Source organism: Linepithema humile, chromosome 6, assembly GCF_040581485.1.
Source record: "Linepithema humile isolate Giens D197 chromosome 6, Lhum_UNIL_v1.0, whole genome shotgun sequence".
NCBI lineage: Eukaryota > Metazoa > Arthropoda > Insecta > Hymenoptera > Formicidae > Linepithema > Linepithema humile.
The window spans coordinates 1879558-1896600 of record NC_090133.1 but is presented as its reverse complement, the minus strand read 5'-3'; the positions used below and the strand labels follow the sequence as shown (position 1 = coordinate 1896600).

General features: G+C 32.4%; 3 protein-coding genes across 4 annotated transcripts; 2 read left to right on the top strand and 1 right to left on the bottom strand.

Moving 5' to 3' along the window:
- Positions 1–128: 128 nt before the first annotated feature.
- Positions 129–3921, top strand: LOC105673115 (RNA-binding protein 28). Its single transcript, XM_012368494.2, has 11 exons — positions 129–525; positions 596–747; positions 895–1063; positions 1144–1415; positions 1492–1823; positions 1947–2367; positions 2439–2601; positions 2683–2900; positions 2976–3125; positions 3203–3565; positions 3655–3921. The coding sequence occupies exons 1-11, from the start codon at positions 507–509 to the stop codon at positions 3766–3768; spliced, it is 2373 nt and encodes a 790-aa protein (XP_012223917.1). The 5' UTR covers positions 129–506; the 3' UTR covers positions 3769–3921.
- Positions 3922–3974: 53 nt separating this feature from the next.
- On the top strand, positions 3975–10233 carry LOC105673116 (probable cytochrome P450 49a1). Of its 2 annotated transcripts, none has more exons than XM_012368495.2 (11): positions 3975–4181; positions 6354–6559; positions 6696–6942; positions 7633–7749; positions 7896–7972; positions 8065–8260; positions 8386–8545; positions 8629–8798; positions 8877–8955; positions 9291–9488; positions 9939–10233. In XM_012368495.2, exons 2-11 carry the CDS (start codon positions 6361–6363, stop codon positions 10047–10049), a joined length of 1554 nt encoding a protein of 517 aa, XP_012223918.2. In that variant the 5' UTR covers positions 3975–4181; positions 6354–6360; the 3' UTR covers positions 10050–10233. The 2 variants fall into 2 exon arrangements, with proteins under 2 accessions (XP_012223918.2, XP_067213328.1); XM_067357227.1 differs by lacking the exon at positions 3975–4181 and adding an exon at positions 5390–6249.
- Positions 10234–10401: 168 nt separating this feature from the next.
- Positions 10402–16969, bottom strand: Cyp301a1 (Probable cytochrome P450 301a1, mitochondrial). The gene is made up of 12 exons (XM_012368496.2): positions 16800–16969; positions 16647–16741; positions 15472–15996; positions 13821–14306; positions 13373–13489; positions 13211–13287; positions 12464–12665; positions 11885–12047; positions 11646–11815; positions 11411–11489; positions 10889–11092; positions 10402–10573 (listed from the first exon to the last, which is right to left on the bottom strand). Exons 3-12 carry the CDS (start codon positions 15504–15506, stop codon positions 10466–10468), a joined length of 1641 nt encoding a protein of 546 aa, XP_012223919.1. The 5' UTR covers positions 15507–15996; positions 16647–16741; positions 16800–16969; the 3' UTR covers positions 10402–10465.
- Between the last annotated feature and the right edge of the window lie 74 nt (positions 16970–17043).

Here is a 17043-nt window from a genome sequence, read left to right as displayed (position 1 = left end):
TTTCTCCTTTTTTTCGTCTTTCATATATATTCTTTAATGAAATATTAAATTTTTTATATTTTTTACAATTTGTTATACTTTTCATAATATATTTGTAAAAGAATATTTCATTTTTTACATATGTTAAAATTTTTTCTTTGTTTAAAAATAAATCAGATTAAGCTTTGTTTCTTATTTTGTTGGAAAATTTTTGTCAAAGCTATATGAAAAGTATTTTTGATCATTACATTGAAAAATAATTTTGAATAATACAGATATTGATCGATATTATATACTCGAGATTTATCGAATGTCGAGTACCTTCGAGAAGAGCAGAGAAAAGCGAGCACATGTGAGCACACAGCTAACCTAAAATAAATCGAATAAGAGAAATTGAATGGTCCATGTGAATTAATTATTATATTTTATAATTAACTGAATTTGACATGGTTTTATCTTATTTACAACATTAAATTTGAAATATAGAATTGAGAGAAATCCTTGAATTGGGGTATTTCTCATACAAGATGGGTAAATCATCTTATGGTGAGAACTCTTATAATTTAATTTCAAAGAAATAATTTAATTTTTTATAATCAACTTTTATCTTGTTCAGGACAAAGAAATGATAAAGAGAAAAAGCTATCTTGGGTGTATCGACAGAAGGCAAAATTGCGGAGGGCTGAAAATCGAAAAACGTACACGAATGATACTTCCGATGCAAATGGTCAAAATTCTCGAATATTTGTGAAGAATTTACCTTTTAAGGTATTTATTTAAACATTTTATTTATATACAAAGTTTGTAAGTATGTTATTTTAAATGAAAGAATAGAAATAATCGTGCAGACATATTTTTTTATACTTATTTTATTCTTTTATCTATGATGTATAATTTGGTATCATATTTTATTAGATAACAGAGGAGGATGTGAGAAGATTTTATGAGCCATTTGGTGAAATCAGAGAAATAAGTCTTCCAAAGCGGTCAGATGGAAGTCCAGTTGGATGCGGTTTTGTAGGTTTTAAACGAACGGAGGATGCATCAAAAGCAATTTTTAATACAAATAAAAAGGAGTTTTTTGGTATGTGCAGAGTTGGGTTATGATTGTCTTTTGTAAAAATACGATTCTGATTTTTTAATCAATCATGCTTATATTTCTAGGAAGGATTATACACAGTGATTGGGCTTTATCAAAATCCAAATTTTGTGCAAAAATTGAAAAAGAATCTACTAGAAATGAAGAAATTAATGAAGAAATTAATGAAGATGACACTCAATATCAAGATGATGAAGAAAAAGATAATGATGATAGTAATCAGAAAAAGATTAAAAAAGAAAAGAATAATTTGAAAAAGCAAAAGAGGAGAAAGTTTCAAAAATTGAAAAAACAGAAAAAACGAGCCAGAATTGTAATACGAAATTTAGCTTTTGAGGTATTTTTTTTATTAAAGACATTTTCTAATGTTATTATTGTCTTGATATATTTGTTAAATAATGATATTTGTTTAGGCTACAGAAGATAATTTGAGGGAACATTTTTCTCAATATGGTGAAATACAAGAAGTAAAAATTTTAACTAGACCAGATGGCAAACAGGCTAGAGTTGCGTTTGTGCAGTTTGATTTAGTTCAAAGTGCTGCAAAAGCTGTACATTACGCAAATATGCAACCTCTTTTGAACAGACCTATAATAGTCGATTGGGCTGTTGCCAAAACAAAATTCTCCCAAACCAGTACAGATGTGAAACCTGAAATTGAAACTAAAATTGATGAAAATGAAGCACACGATGCTTCAGAAATACAAGTATTCGATGTCAGTAAGGATGAAGCTGAACCAAACAGGTAAAAGTTTAAATTGTGCATGAATGGATTTAATTTATATATTTTTTAAATTGTGTCTGAATTAACTCTGCATAGCTTGTTTCTGTATAATTGATATATGTATATTTTTTTTCAATTTGATAGGAACAACGTTACAATAGACAGTACAAAAACGGAGGATGAATCTGATGAAGAGGAAGAAATAAAACATGGAATGGAAGATATTGAGGATGAAGATGAAGATGATAAGGATGACAATGATGATAATGATGACGACGACGACGACGACGACGACGACGATGATGATGATGGCATTAATGTTGTCATTGATCAGTCTGTTATTAAAGAGGAAAAGGGAGAGAATCCTTCCGTTGCAAAAAGTCCGTCACGAATATCTAATGACGTTAGTGAAGGAAAGACGATTTTTTTGAAAAATGTACCATTTTCTGTGAAGAACGATGAACTTAAAAAGTATATCGAACAATTTGGGCCTGTTTACTATGCTCTTGTATGCATGGATTCTCTAACCGAATATTCCAAAGGCACTGCGTTTGTTAAATTTAGGGTAAGATTTCTAATTTTCTGTACAATCTAGTTTCATTGATCAATATTGACACAAGGAATGTTTTATCGCAGCAAGTCGAAGATGCTGAAAAGTGTTTGTCAGCTGAATTGCATTTGCGTGACCAAATAATCGAGGCGCACAGAGCATTACACAGGAACGAAGTTGAAAATAAAAAAAGCTTGAAGCAGCAGAGAGCTAAGGATTCCAGGAATTTATATCTTGTTAAGGAAGGAGGTAATACATATACATATAATATAATTACAGAATATTCTATAATGTTATGGAAATTTTCACATTTTTGTTGTTGATTTACAGTTGTGTTAGCCAAAAGTGCAGCTGCGGCGGACGTATCAGTGTCTGATATGGACAAACGATTGAAATTGGAGCGGTGGAAATCACAAATGTTGCGTAATTTAAATATGTTTATATCGAGAGTGCGCCTCGTTGTGCATAATTTACCTCCCAATCTTAACGATACGACCCTCAGACAATTGTTTAAAAAGCATAGCGGTTCTAAAGCTATAATTAAGGAGGTAAATATACTCGAAATAAGTGTTACATTTAGTGACATAAGAAATGTAAGTAATTTTATCCAAAATATTTTTCAGGCACGAGTTATGCGCGATTTGAAAAATGTCGATGCAACTGGAAATGGAAAATCAAAGGAGTATGGTTTTGTTACATTTACCACTCATGATGATGCGCTTAAAGCTTTGAGAAATATAAATAACAACCCAAATATATTCTCCAAAAGCAGAGTAAGATTGCAAATCTATTTTGATTGTTGCTAACTATTTTTCATATATTCTTATTAAAGTTTTAAAATTTAATCTAGAGACCTATAGTTGGATTCTCGATAGAAAACCGCATTATAGTAAATGCGAAGGAAAGAAGAGTTCAGAAAAGTCGCAACAACAATCCTTTATGGTTGGAAAATAAATATAAAAGGAAAAGTGAGGAAACCAAGGAAGAAGGTCCAGCCAAACGAGCAAGAAAATCGAACGATTCGGAGGAGAAACCATATGCCGGTATTGTTGCTAAAACCGGACATGATAATTTAAGATCGAACTTCAAACTGAAGTCACAAGCTGCACTACATACGCAGACAGTGAAAAAACAGAGGAAATTAAATAAAGCTAAGAAGCAATTGAAAATTATGAAGCAGGAGAAGACGAAGAACAAGCGAGATAATATGCCGGTGAGCTATATGTCGATTTATTATATGTTTTTTTAATTTATTTCGATTTTTGCATTTTTCAATATGCTTTAAATTTCATCTTTTCGCAGGTGAAGCAAAAAAAGAAAGTTAATGCAGCTGACACGAGCTTTAATAAGCTTGTAAATAATTATAAGAGCAAATTGAAAGATTTTGATTTGAAGATATCGAAATGGTACGAATAAATCTTGACGTGCGTATAAGTGAAAGAATTGTGGTAATCATATTTAAGGATTTGTAACACTTGCTGTATTTAAGGTATATATGTATCTTTTTAATGTTAAAAAATCATGATTTGAAGAACGATTTAACTGAATTATAAATTTTTCTCTACTTAATTCTCTGTTATATTTAAATTTCTATAATCTTATTCTATAGGATTTTGTTTAACAACAACATGGAAATACGTGTATCTTACCTTTTCTCCTTAATATTGTGACTTGTCTACCATAAATTTCCCCTTCTCGAAGTCGCGTTTACCCTCCCACTCGCCTGGTCTTCTCCTTCAAATATCTTTGAATATCACTTTAGCGCGAAGTGCTAAGCGACAGAGTCTCAGTCTATATGTTTTTTTCCCGTGTGCGACGTATTCTAGAAGGTAAGGCTCTTCACATATCAATTCCATACAAATCGATCAGTTTCCAATTATTTCTTTAATTTGCCATATTTGCAATTCTTTAAATCAAAATTTGTTCTATGATTTTTATAATTATCTGCAATATTTAGTGTCTTTAATCAATCTTTTGTCTGAAAGAATAAAAATGGTACGAATATATACTTTATATAGCTATAAACGAACTCGTTTTCTAAACTTTTGTATCAATTTGTATAATTGAAATATTTTTTAAATATTGTATAACAGAGTTTTTCATCAAAATTACTGCAAACTGGAATTTTTTGTAATCACTATATTTTTAATTCATTAATTTTTAATTTTTTTTCAAAAATATTTCATAAAATGTTAGAATATTAATTACTTTTATCACGTTACTTTATTTTATGAAAATATATCTTGCTAAGATATAAAAATATAGGTTTTTTTAAATCAAATTTTTTATAAATTTATAAAAATTTTATGAATTTTTTTATAAAATTAGAATACATTTTTAATACATGTAATATATTTAATGTGTGAATGTCTTTTTCTTTCAGATAATATATTTTGAATTATAATCGCAAACGCATCGTTTTCTTGTAAAATATTGCTCTTGTTTTTTTGTCGCACTTTGACAATACACCATCGTGAACGCGAGTTCGTGACGTGCATCATTAAACGATGTTTGAATCGTAATAGTAACAATCTATGGGAAAGTTGCCATAATCTACGATGCAGCGAGTGCATTACAAATACGAATTGCGAATTTCATAGTTGCTGATTCGCCGGTGTCGTAATTTCTCTCTTAGTACAAATTGCCATAATTATTCTTATATTGTTATTTTTCAGTAGTGTTTATTCCACACAATCTATATATTAAATATTAAATTTTTATCTTTGTATTTGACATTTTAATGTGTGCAAAATACGGATGTTAACGTAGTGATGTTAACATAATATATGTAGAAATTTTAGAAAGTATAAAATATTAAATTTACCGATATCAATTTCAAAATTCAAAATATTAACAAATAATAAAAGTAGAGGATATTCGTGCCTAAACCGCTGGTTATTATTCGCTAATTTTTACAATCCTCTCGTTTAATACACGAGTGTGTTAACAATCTTCGTATAGAAAACAAAAATTAAAACAATAGACGTTTCGATCAGTAATTTGATTATCTTCAGTGAAGCAGTAAAATTTTAAAATAAAACCGTTCGATTATTATATCATAAATTACTATTAAGAATTATACAATAGGTCCGCATTGCGAAATAAATTTTAGTTGTCAAGGCCAACAAGTTGTTCGCAGTTGTTGGCCTTGACAACTATAATAAAATTTATTTTAGAACGTGGAAGTATTATATACTTTTTAATGGCAGTCTCATAATATGATAATTAAAACGAAACGTCTAAATATAGTTTTAATTTTTGTTTTTTACACGAAGATTGTTGACACACTGACATCATCAAACAAGAAGATTGCAAAATTAGCGAATAGTAACCAGCGGTTTAGGCACGAATATCCTTTATTTTTATTATTTATTATTATTCGTACGTGCTTTATCTCTTTTTTTACCTTTGTTAAAATATTGTTTTCTTTTTTTAATTATAGACAAGCTTCGATTTCATAATTGTCTACGTTTTCGTAAGTACAGCGAATCAGCGTTTTCTGCTTGAATGCATCTCATAACAACGATATTTCCGTGTAAAAATCGTTGCGTTACATGTTTATATGTCGTATCACGCATTGAACTCGCTGTGCATACCCGACTGCCTACTTTACGGCGTAAAGTTTACAGAAATTTCTTTCGCAGTCTCGGTCTAAACGAGTGCTGCACGTTTTCTTTTGAGAGAATTAGCTTTTTTTCAAATTTCTATTTGCACGCACTCTTGACTGCTATGAAATGAACAAAATGTAGCTGTGATTTTTAACGTTTTCAAAAACATCACAAGTATATCACAGATATATGAACAAATTTTAAGCACATCTAAAAACTTGACTTTGCCTCTTTCCGATATCTTTGTTGAGTTTTGATGATTTTTACCGGCCACTTCCGCAATAATAATGTAAGTGAAACCGTAATCATGGTTAATTTCAATTGTGCAACACGAGGGTCGCTAGCCTGGATAAGAGTACATATTTTACGGTCCAACGCATTTTTATTATGCAGACTACGAATGGCCACATTGCGGCAACATGCCAAGGAACTGTTACGGCGATTCGTTAGGATCGACGCGAAGAACGACAGGGCGATAGACACATTAGCCGTCGATGCCGGGGAACAGGAAACATTGCGTCATCGCTCGTACTCGGCGATTCCAGGACCTAAGCCGATGCCGTTGCTGGGTAACACTTGGCGATTCCTGCCTTATTTAGGTACCCAGACAACTTTTGTTTGCCCAAAATTTTCACACCTTCTATTTTCACCTCCCGTTTCACTTTCTGCCGGCGAAGCCGGCTGAAATTTTACAACTAGTTGAAATCTTGAAGCTTAATTAAAAAATCATTTCAGGAAACTTTGACATACAGACGATAGACAAACTGTCAAGGAAATTACACGCCCAGTATGGTGACATCGTGAAGATAGAAGGACTCTTAGGTCGGCCCGATATGGTGTTCGTTTATGATGCAAATGAAATCGAGCGGATTTTTCGGCGGGAGGAAAAAATGCCTCACCGTCCCTCCATGCCGTCCCTCGATTATTATAAGCATGTGCTGCGAAAAGACTTCTTTCAAGATAATCCCGGTGTTATCGCCGTGTAAGTCATAATTTTTATTCGACACGTATGAAATTATCTTGCAATATTAATGAGAATTTGAAATATTCTGAAAAAGATCATATTAAGAAATATTAAAATAAGAAAAATGAACGTATATAGTTTACATATTTAACATAAAATAAGTTTCACGAATGTTTAAATATTTACGAATTTGATTTTATATTAAAAAATGAGATATATCAATACTTTGGAGTTTTACGTTGGAAGATTTAGGATTTTTGGACAAGCAGATCTGAGTGACTGTGGTTTTGGTTCATTTTGCGAGTCAGCTTTATAAAAGCAGAACATAAGAGGTGTTTAATCAACTTCTCAAATTTACTCTTTTTAAGTCCATAATTCGCGGGACCTAAAACAGTCAGTTGCTTCACGCTAACCATGAAAGTCTAAAGAAAGTTTCGAAGAGTTTGGCTTGTTATTCAATAAGAAGTGCATACATTACGTAACGAAACCAAGGACCTCAATTAGATTTGCAGATTAATTTAAATTTTGTGTTATAAAATTATATACTTTTTACATTGCATTTCCTGAATCTTCCGACGACAGTTTTTGTAAGATTCATAATTTAATTTCCGAGAAAATGAAATACATACAATTTTCTTCTAATTTTCTATATTCCGCATAAAAGAACGAAAGTCATCATTACACTACTAATTCTCCTCTATTTTACAGTCACGGTGAGAGCTGGTATAATTTCCGGAGTAAAGTGCAACAGGTGATGCTGCAGCCGCGGACCGCAAGAATGTATATTAGCGCAATCGAGGAGGCGAGCGTGGCATTTCTTCGCAGGTATGTAGTTCGGTTTTATTACTTCGTGAACGTCGTTGTAAACAATATTGCCTTTCAGCTTCCTCACTTAACTTTCGCCGCGAGTCTACTTCGCCTATTTAATTTCGTCATCATATAGTAATTTATCCGCTAATGTTGTTTTCTAGAATAGCGAAAATACGGAACCACAAGAGCGAAGTACCCGACGACTTTCTCAATGAGATGCACAAATGGTCTTTAGAATGTAAGTGGGACATCCTGAAAAAAATTGCAAGTTCCTTAGTTAAAATACGATAAATCGATGAACGTGATAAACAGTTTTGTTGTTTGTGACAGCTATTGCGCGAGTCGCGTTGGACGTGCGTTTGGGCTGCTTGGACGACAACGCAGATGCGGAAACGCAGGGGCTGATAGACGCGTTGATCACGTTCTTCAAAAATGTGCCCGTGCTCGAATTGAAGATTCCGTTTTGGAAAATCTTCAACACGCCCACGTGGAAGCAATATGTAAACGCTTTGGACACTATTGTGAGGTGAATGTGATTCTAAAATTATTTATCATTTTTCAGGAAAATTCTTAAAAAACAAATTTATCGAGGCAACCGTTATATGTAGAATATATATAAATCAAATGTAATATAAATAATGTCAATTTCAGTACTATATCAAAATATACGGCCGCCGCTCTATCGAGGGCCGAGAACGACGTGAATTCGGATAAGGAATTGTCACTTTTAGAGAGAGTCCTGGCTCGCGAGGGCGATACGAAGGTAGCGTCAATCCTCGCTCTAGATTTGTTCTTGGTTGGCGTTGATACGGTAAATATTTCGCTGTAATTTAGAATATTGATTGCAGAAATTAAACAATTAACGATTATGAATAAGGGCGAAATTGTCTGCAGACCTCGACTTCAGTAGCCTCGGTGCTCTATCAGTTAGCGTTACATCCGGAAAAACAGGCTTTGGCGTACGAGGAGATCTGCAACGTTCTTCCGCAACGAGACGCGCCTCTTGAGGCTACAAATATCGATAATTTAAAATATCTGAGAGCGTGTATTAAAGAAACTCTTAGGTTTGCTAAGATTGACTATAATTTATACTCTTGATCATAATAATTATCTCTCATAATTTCTACTTTCAATTTCATCAGAATGTATCCAGTTGTAATAGGCAACGGACGAAGTATGACTTCGGACACTATAATCAGCGGCTATCGTGTACCGAAAGGAGTAAGAAAAAAAAACTTTCAATTCTTTTTTAATTATTGCAAAACTCTTATCTACTAATTTAGAGATTTTTGATAGAGATATCAATAGATCAACATTAATGTAATTGATAATTTTATGAAAATTAGATTAATCAATCAGAATTGTTTTTATTTCGACTAATTTATCTAGAATTGTGTAAAGTTAAATTTTCATTAAACAATTTAACATTATTTAAAACTGAATATTTTCGTGAATTAAGTGAGAGTTATATTTCAAATAAAATTTCAACTAATTAACTCGGAATTACACGTGATGAAAAAAGATAAACACAAATTGCGAACGTTAATTGTTTCTAGGTGCAAGTGGTATTTCAACACTACGTAATTAGCAACATGGAAAAGTATTTTCCACGAAGCTGTGAATTCCTTCCGGAACGATGGTTGCGCGACGACGGGATTCGTCACGCGTTCGCATCACTTCCGTTCGGTTACGGTAGACGAATGTGCCTGGGTCGACGATTTGCCGAGCTCGAAATGATTATCGTAATTAGCAAGGTAAGAAGCGACTTTCAATTGCCGGAGCTATACTAAATTGCCGAAATACTTAGCGTTCTTTTGTAACTAATTATCTTGCAAATAACTGATGCTTGTCCGTTAAAAGAGCTTTTAACAGTTTTCTCTTGTCACAAAAATATCAAATATGTATAGTCCGCTTACTTTCTTTGAGCGAATCTGCCGTCTTTGCTTTAACAGAGTTTTAGTTTGAAGCTTGATTATAAAGATGGTATTAAAACATTTTCTTCGATATTTTTCCTAGAAAAAGATCAACATTAAACAGAATTTATTGTTATAATTAAAATCGAGTTAATCGTTACAATATTAAAATAAAATTGCGGTATAGATACTGATTATTGATAAATCAAACTCATCAAATTATTATCCATCAAACAGTTAAAATTTTATTTTGAGACGCTTGCTTATAATCGTCTTCTCTTTTTGTTTCAGATTCTACAATTTTACAAAGTAGAATATCATCATAAAAGATTGGAATATTACATCAATCCAATGTACACGCCAAAGGGACCATTGAAATTGCGATTTATTGATAGACAATAATTTATGCGAAAGTAGAAATGTAGTCGAAAATGTAGTTCCATGTCTTCGACACATGAAAATATTTGTTATAATTTGTTAGTGTCTATTTTTTATACTTCACGCAAGTAGATAATTACATTAGTCACGAGCAAGTCAGTTTGTTACCACAGTATACATTTGAAATAAATATAAGATTTACAATTAATAGTGTGTAGCACAATATCTCCTGTATTGTAATACAGTTGAATTTTATGATATTCAATTTTGACAATTACCTTTTCGTCTCGAGAGACAAATCATGTCCCCCGCTGTGTGTTACGCGCAACGTAAACTTTATATGTGTTTATTAACATTAATCTGCATTTTTTTCACATTCTCTTCTTCTACTTTAATTTATGCTACTTTGAATTCGTCTATCAATTTACAGGATGCATAGGTTATCTCTTTATTACTTTAAATTTGAGTTCTCCATCCGGTGCGTACATAAACGTGACATTGTAATTTAGTGGCTTGTGGTGGTACTCCAGCTTGTACGATCTCAAAAGCTGAAAACAATTTATTGTTATGACAATCGCAAATTTTCGTCCAACTGTTAATGACTGAAGCTGATAAAATCAAGTAGGATTAATTCAAAAAATAATAAATTAACAAACAAAATGTAAACATTTTTTTTAAATATCGATATTATAAAATCAACAAGTGCATTAAATTTTTATCGAATATTAGCAGAGTGTATGCCTCAAAATTGCTACGACCTTCAGACATGTTTCGACATGGGCGGTTTTTCGTTCAAGGACGGTAACAGGTTTAAGATAATTGATGTGTCATCCAGTGTATTTACAAAGAAAACATGCTCGTACCTTTGCAAGCAGCACTTGCATTTCGAGGTCAGCGAATCGTCTGCCCAAACACATTCGAGCCCCGTAACCGTACGGCAGCGACGCGAATGGATGCAATTTTTCATTGTCAGCGTCCTTGAGCCACCTCGCAGGCTTGAACGTTTTTGCGTCCGCGACGTATTCTTCCATATTACCCGTAACTAGCGTGGGGAATACAACTTGGATCTGAAATTATATACAAACTATTAATTCAATCAGATTTTTTAGCAATCGCTTCTTATTCACAATAAAATATATCTATCAATAAAATTATATGAAAATTAATAATTTATTTATAAAGTTATTCAATAGTAAGCGTATTAATTTGAATAAATTTGTGAAAAACAGAAAAAATATATACCGCGAAATTTTTCACGTATAAACATTGTAAAGAAATGATGCGTGGGTGTTAATTTACTGTCAGTTTTGTAAACGTGCCGAACATGACGAAATGTTCTATCAGTAATTAATCAAAAGGTAGATATATTAAGGTAAGTCACGTACTCCTTTTGGTATTTTGTAACCGCAGATGACAGTGTCGTTTTGCAACGTTCTGCCATTTCCTATGACGGTGGAATATACCCTGTAATAGAACGCATTTTGTTTACACATTAAGTACATCTTGATCTAGTTATTATTTAAAACCACTAGGCTTTTTATCAACAAATTAAATATTGTTATATGTATAAAAGTGATCGAATTAGTTATTTAATTTAATCATTATTGTGCTTAATATTACCTGAACACTTCGCGAATAAAGGCTTTCGTGTAAGTTGCTCGATCTAGATGACTCGTTGTGAGAGGAACAGAAGGATCCGGCAATATCTGCAGCAGTTCTTGATGTATCTTTTCCTGCTCCTCTGGTCTAGTCGCTATTTGGTACAATATGGAGCACACCGCCATTGATATCTATAATATAACAAGCACGTAACACACTTTTCCTTAGTACTTCAATTTGTAATATTGCGCAAAACTTACCGTGTCAATGCCGACCAATATCAGATCAAGGGCAAAAATATAAGCTATTTTAGGATCCGTTTCCTTGGCCAAAATACGTTCCACTAGCGATAAATCACTTTCATTCATGGCTTTCTTACTTTTCAGCCTGATGATCGCAGCGTCGATGTACTTCATGCATATTCTAAAATACAACATATAATAATGTTATCGAAAATTTTTATTTGTCGCGCTTCGAAAATAAAATAGCTGTAAATTAAAACAAATTCCAAAAAAAGAATGGGCACAGCTAATTTAGTATTGCGAAAATAAAGTAATTAGGACAGTCTTTATTTGGATCTAACATAGTCTCTTCCATAACTTTCTACTTCCAAGATACGCGCGCGAGATTTATGACCGAATTAAATATCGGAAAGAAAAAAGTTTTCATTTAAAATTTAAATCAGGCATTTATCTCTCGTATGTTCCATTTGTAATTTTAATTAGAAATTTCTTAATTCTTTAAATAAATTTCGATTAAAAGTTTCTGTGTGTTTTTCTTTGAAATTTATTTATCCTTTATAGGATTATTTCCTTCATTTATCCCTTTTTTAAACTTACTCGACGAAATAATTCATGTTGCGCACGTAACGGCTCCAAAGGGGCGTTGGAATGTATCTCCAGTACGGAGCCTTAAGTTCAAGTGCGGCTACATTCCTCAGTGCAAACTTGGCGGCATCGATGATCTTTTGCGGTTCAGAATCCGGCGATAATGTTCTGCCTAAGCATCCCAGTCTAACATCGAGCGCTACGCGTCCTATGCCTGACACAGAACAAATTTGTAATTCATCGCGCGTAGTGAAAGTATTACATCATTATACATTCCGAACGAGAGCTCTTGAGAATTTCATTATGTTTTCTTTAGCAAGAATTCTTCACATATGTTAAATAGATAAGTTATTGCATTTATCATTTGAGAAAAATTATTCTTAAGCGAAATGTCACGAGTATCATTATTTACGATTAGCCTGTTTCAATTAAAAGGTTATGTAGCAAAGATCACTCACATTAATTCTAATCCTACTTTCTCTCTTTTTCTGCTAGAATATATACTTGTATAAATATTCGCGGTTTAAAAATTAATAATTTAATGCTAATGGAAAAATTAATGATTTAATGTTCAATATTAAATTTGTGATTTGAACAAATTGTAATATTAAATGGTAATTGAGAGATTAATGCGATGCAAGAATTATTTTCAATACAATTGGAAGTTATTGTGCGAATATCTTACGTAATAAATTATTGTGTATAAATATAAAATCTACGCAGTAAGCAGTTAATACTTTACGCAACACAAGAACTAACATTCAAGCGCCCATTTATGTATCTCGTTATCGAAATCACCAGGCAGTTCATCATCGTCTCCTTTAATCTCTTCGATTCTGCAACACGTCAGAGATGTCGCGTATATTTGGTAAAAGTTGCTATTTATATCTAATTATATGCAACCGTACAATATATTTGTACCTCTTTATAAAATCCTCCGTGACTATTTCGATAGGCGTTATGTATTTTCTTACAGTTTGCGGCTGCAGAACGGGTTTTTGAACGCGCGTACGAAATTCTTTCCACTGTTCACCATGCCTAGTAAGAGAAATCAATGAATGGCAAATTCAAAATAAGAAAAAAACTGTAGAAAGTCCGATTTAAATTTTAGTTAAAAATAAAATACTACAGATTCAATCGAAAGTAGTAAAGAAAAAAAAAATTAAAAACAAGTTCTTCTTAAAATCGAAAATCGCGCTGCGAATATACGATTTTTTTCTGCATATACATCTTTAATAAATAAAAAGACAAAAACGTTTTTTTTTTTACTAACCCGATACTTTGTTAGTTTCCTCAATTTTCCCTTAATTATTTTTCATTTCACTTTTGTTCTCGATTTTAGATAAATGGAAGACAATCGTTCACTTACACGCCAACGACGCCGGGCAACTTGCCAAAGAAGTCCTTGCGCACAATACTTTTATACTGCACTAGACAAGGCATAGCAGGTCTGAAAGGCGTCGGGCCCTCCTGCCGGTACACTTTCTCGATCTCATCGGCGTCGAATACGAAGAGAAGATCGGGACGACCTATCAAACCACTCAGTCGTACGATTTTGCCGTACTCATCGTAGAACATCTGAGAGATTTTTCCGACATCCGAGATTTGATACTGGCCGATTAAAGGCAGCAGTCGCCAGGCGTTGCCCAGGATCGGTATTGGCCGCGGCCCCGGCACCTCATCGTACGATTTAACATACGAGGATGCGATTCCCTGAGACGATGACGATGCATGAGGACATTCGGAGGCGATCGTGCCGTTGCAAAAATCCCGAAGAACGATCCTGCGGTGGAGTGACTTGCAGGGTTGCAACGGACGGCATCGCATACCGAAGATTTGCACAGGCGGTTTCATTCTGCAACCGATCGCTCTTGTCAGCGCCTTCAATTTCTGAAATTTATGAGCTTTCTCGTTATTAAAATAAAATAACAAACTGAGAAAACACGCTGAAAGATAAAGAATATATGACAGAACGAAATTTTGCAAAAATATCTAGTCTTTAATTGCTTTATATATATATATATATATATATATATTATCTCCCTCATTATTTATTTTAATTTAAACTACTACACTATAACGCGAAATACGTTTATAATAAATATACGTCAATGTGAGAAAAAAATCAATTGCAAAGATTTTTCGAAATTTAGAATTAAGTATTTCAATTTCGCACATTATACATTGTCGAATTATTAATACATTTTTTATTATTACAAGCTGAAAAGTTATTAAGCCTGAAAAGTTCTTCTTTCACTAATCATGGTATTTAAACACTTTTCCTGCGGAGGAAAAAACAAACGTTGCTGTAAAAATGATAGAAATTTATTTTTTAAACAATATCAAACGTTTAATAGAAAATAATTAAACCGTCAAAAAGCAATATTAATTTTTTTAAATTGAACGAAATACGCGAAACTATACGTACGGCCGAATAGATTGCACAGAGAAAGCGTAACAATTCGAGATTTCATCTCTAACAATAGCAATGGATAAACTGTCTGATGAACCATTTATCTTATCGTTGAGATTGAAATAGTCGTATATTAATTAAATAAACATGTACATAGACAACATTGAACTAAGTGCTAAAGAAATTTCTCTGATTTTCCGCAGAGCACTTTAATTATATCATTAATCATCTTCTAGAAATTATTCATTGATAAAATTATGTATTTATCGTACTAAGATATTAAGCTTTTAAGTGGCAATATTTTTCAACATGGAACAATAGAAATGGACAATAGAAAACATAAGAAAATCGAGGAAAGTCGAGCGAGCTCTTTCACGAAAGGTATTCGTTCTTGAGTGCGCGTTGAAGTCTTTCTCGCTCGAGAGACGCGCTTGAAGAAAAAATGGAAATTTATTTAAATTTCTTAATATTTTAATATTTTTCAAATTCTCGCAAATTTTGCTGTAATCACCGGAATATTTTAACGATTAATATTGATCAACGAATTCTCGTATTTTTAAATTAATCTTGAAAAATAGTGAGATATATTTTTCGAAATTTAGATTACCTTGTTAAAGAGGAAGAGAAGCTGGAGGGCAGCATGGAAATTTGTATTTTGTGAAAACAACTCTGCGCTTTCTGTCGGCCGATGATACACTTGACACTTCTATGGTGAAAAGCAAAAGACCCGCTAACGTTTTATGTAGTCGCATGGATGCTCCGTTACTGAAAACGATGCGTACCATGAGCAAGGAAGAAGGTCGCGGAACGCGATCTAGACGGCTTACCCCCCACTAAAAGTTTTCTCCTCCCACCCAATAAACTGACCCGAATTTTAAATAACTGTTTTAATATGCTAAACATGTTTAGAATTTCTAACTCTCTGTTTAGTCTTCCTTTGTAAAAAAAAAAAAATGGTCAAAAATACAATATCAAGTCGTCGAAACGTGAATTTTATTTAAATTATTTAAAAAGATACTTATCTTGTTAAAATATCCCGTACTGTAAAGTACAACCGCTTCTTTGAAAATAATTAATAGATGCCTAATGGAAAATCTTGTCGCTCCTCATCGCGTAGAACGTGTCTTGCGTTCTATATACATAAAAAAATTGTTAAAGAAACGTAGATTAGAAATAAAAAAAGTTAGAAACTGCTGTATTTTATTATTTCTACCACTTAAACCAATTATTTAAAATAAGTTTGTAATGCTTATTGAAATAATTATATCATTTACTAATAATACGTTTTTCATCGGTTGTTTTCAGCTTATCATAAGCTGAATCATGATATTATGTGAATCTTTTTTGCTGAAAAGTATTTGTACAAGTTAATATAATATTTCTAAGACGTCCTGTTCAAATAAAATGTGTTTTATAAGAATGTATGTGTGTGTGTACACTTATTTGTTGAGTATTAAAGAAATTAATATAAAAGGCAAAAAATAATAAAGTGACCGTACAAAGAGAAAATTTTATATAAAAATTACTATGATACAGTAGCCACGGATCAAGAAAAATTATAAGTTTAAATACTATGATCATTATGTGAATAGTAAAAATTTTCATAATTTCTTCGGCTACTGCCGTACATATAGTAATTTTTATATAAGATTAATTTATATAAGATATATTTTATATAAGATTTTCTCCGCGTAGAAGAACATAATTGACAGAAATTTCATGTAAATTATTTTTAACAAAATAATTGAATAACCTAAATTATAAAGCACTCTTTATACATACCGTCTCTCTCTCTTTCTCAAAACCAGAAACGCACAACAAAACATCAATTAAATCAACCACATCACTCTTCATCGCGATAAAGTGTTGCTGCGTATCTACAAAAGAAAGAATTAGAGATAAGAAGTAGAATATATATGCGATAATTCTTAATACCTTCAAAAATCGGCGAGGTTATAACAATATACATTTTGATAAGAAGCAAATTGAATTGAGCTACATATTCATACGTCAAGTTCAAGTGCTTCAAACCGCTAATCGATGGCGCGAATTTTAAAATACAACTTTTTCATAAATCTTATTAAAACATTTAATGTTTGAAGGCTGAAAATTTGTAATTACGCAGAAGAGAATTGACGATATAAATTCGCATTCGTGCTATAATGTAAGTAGACAGGCT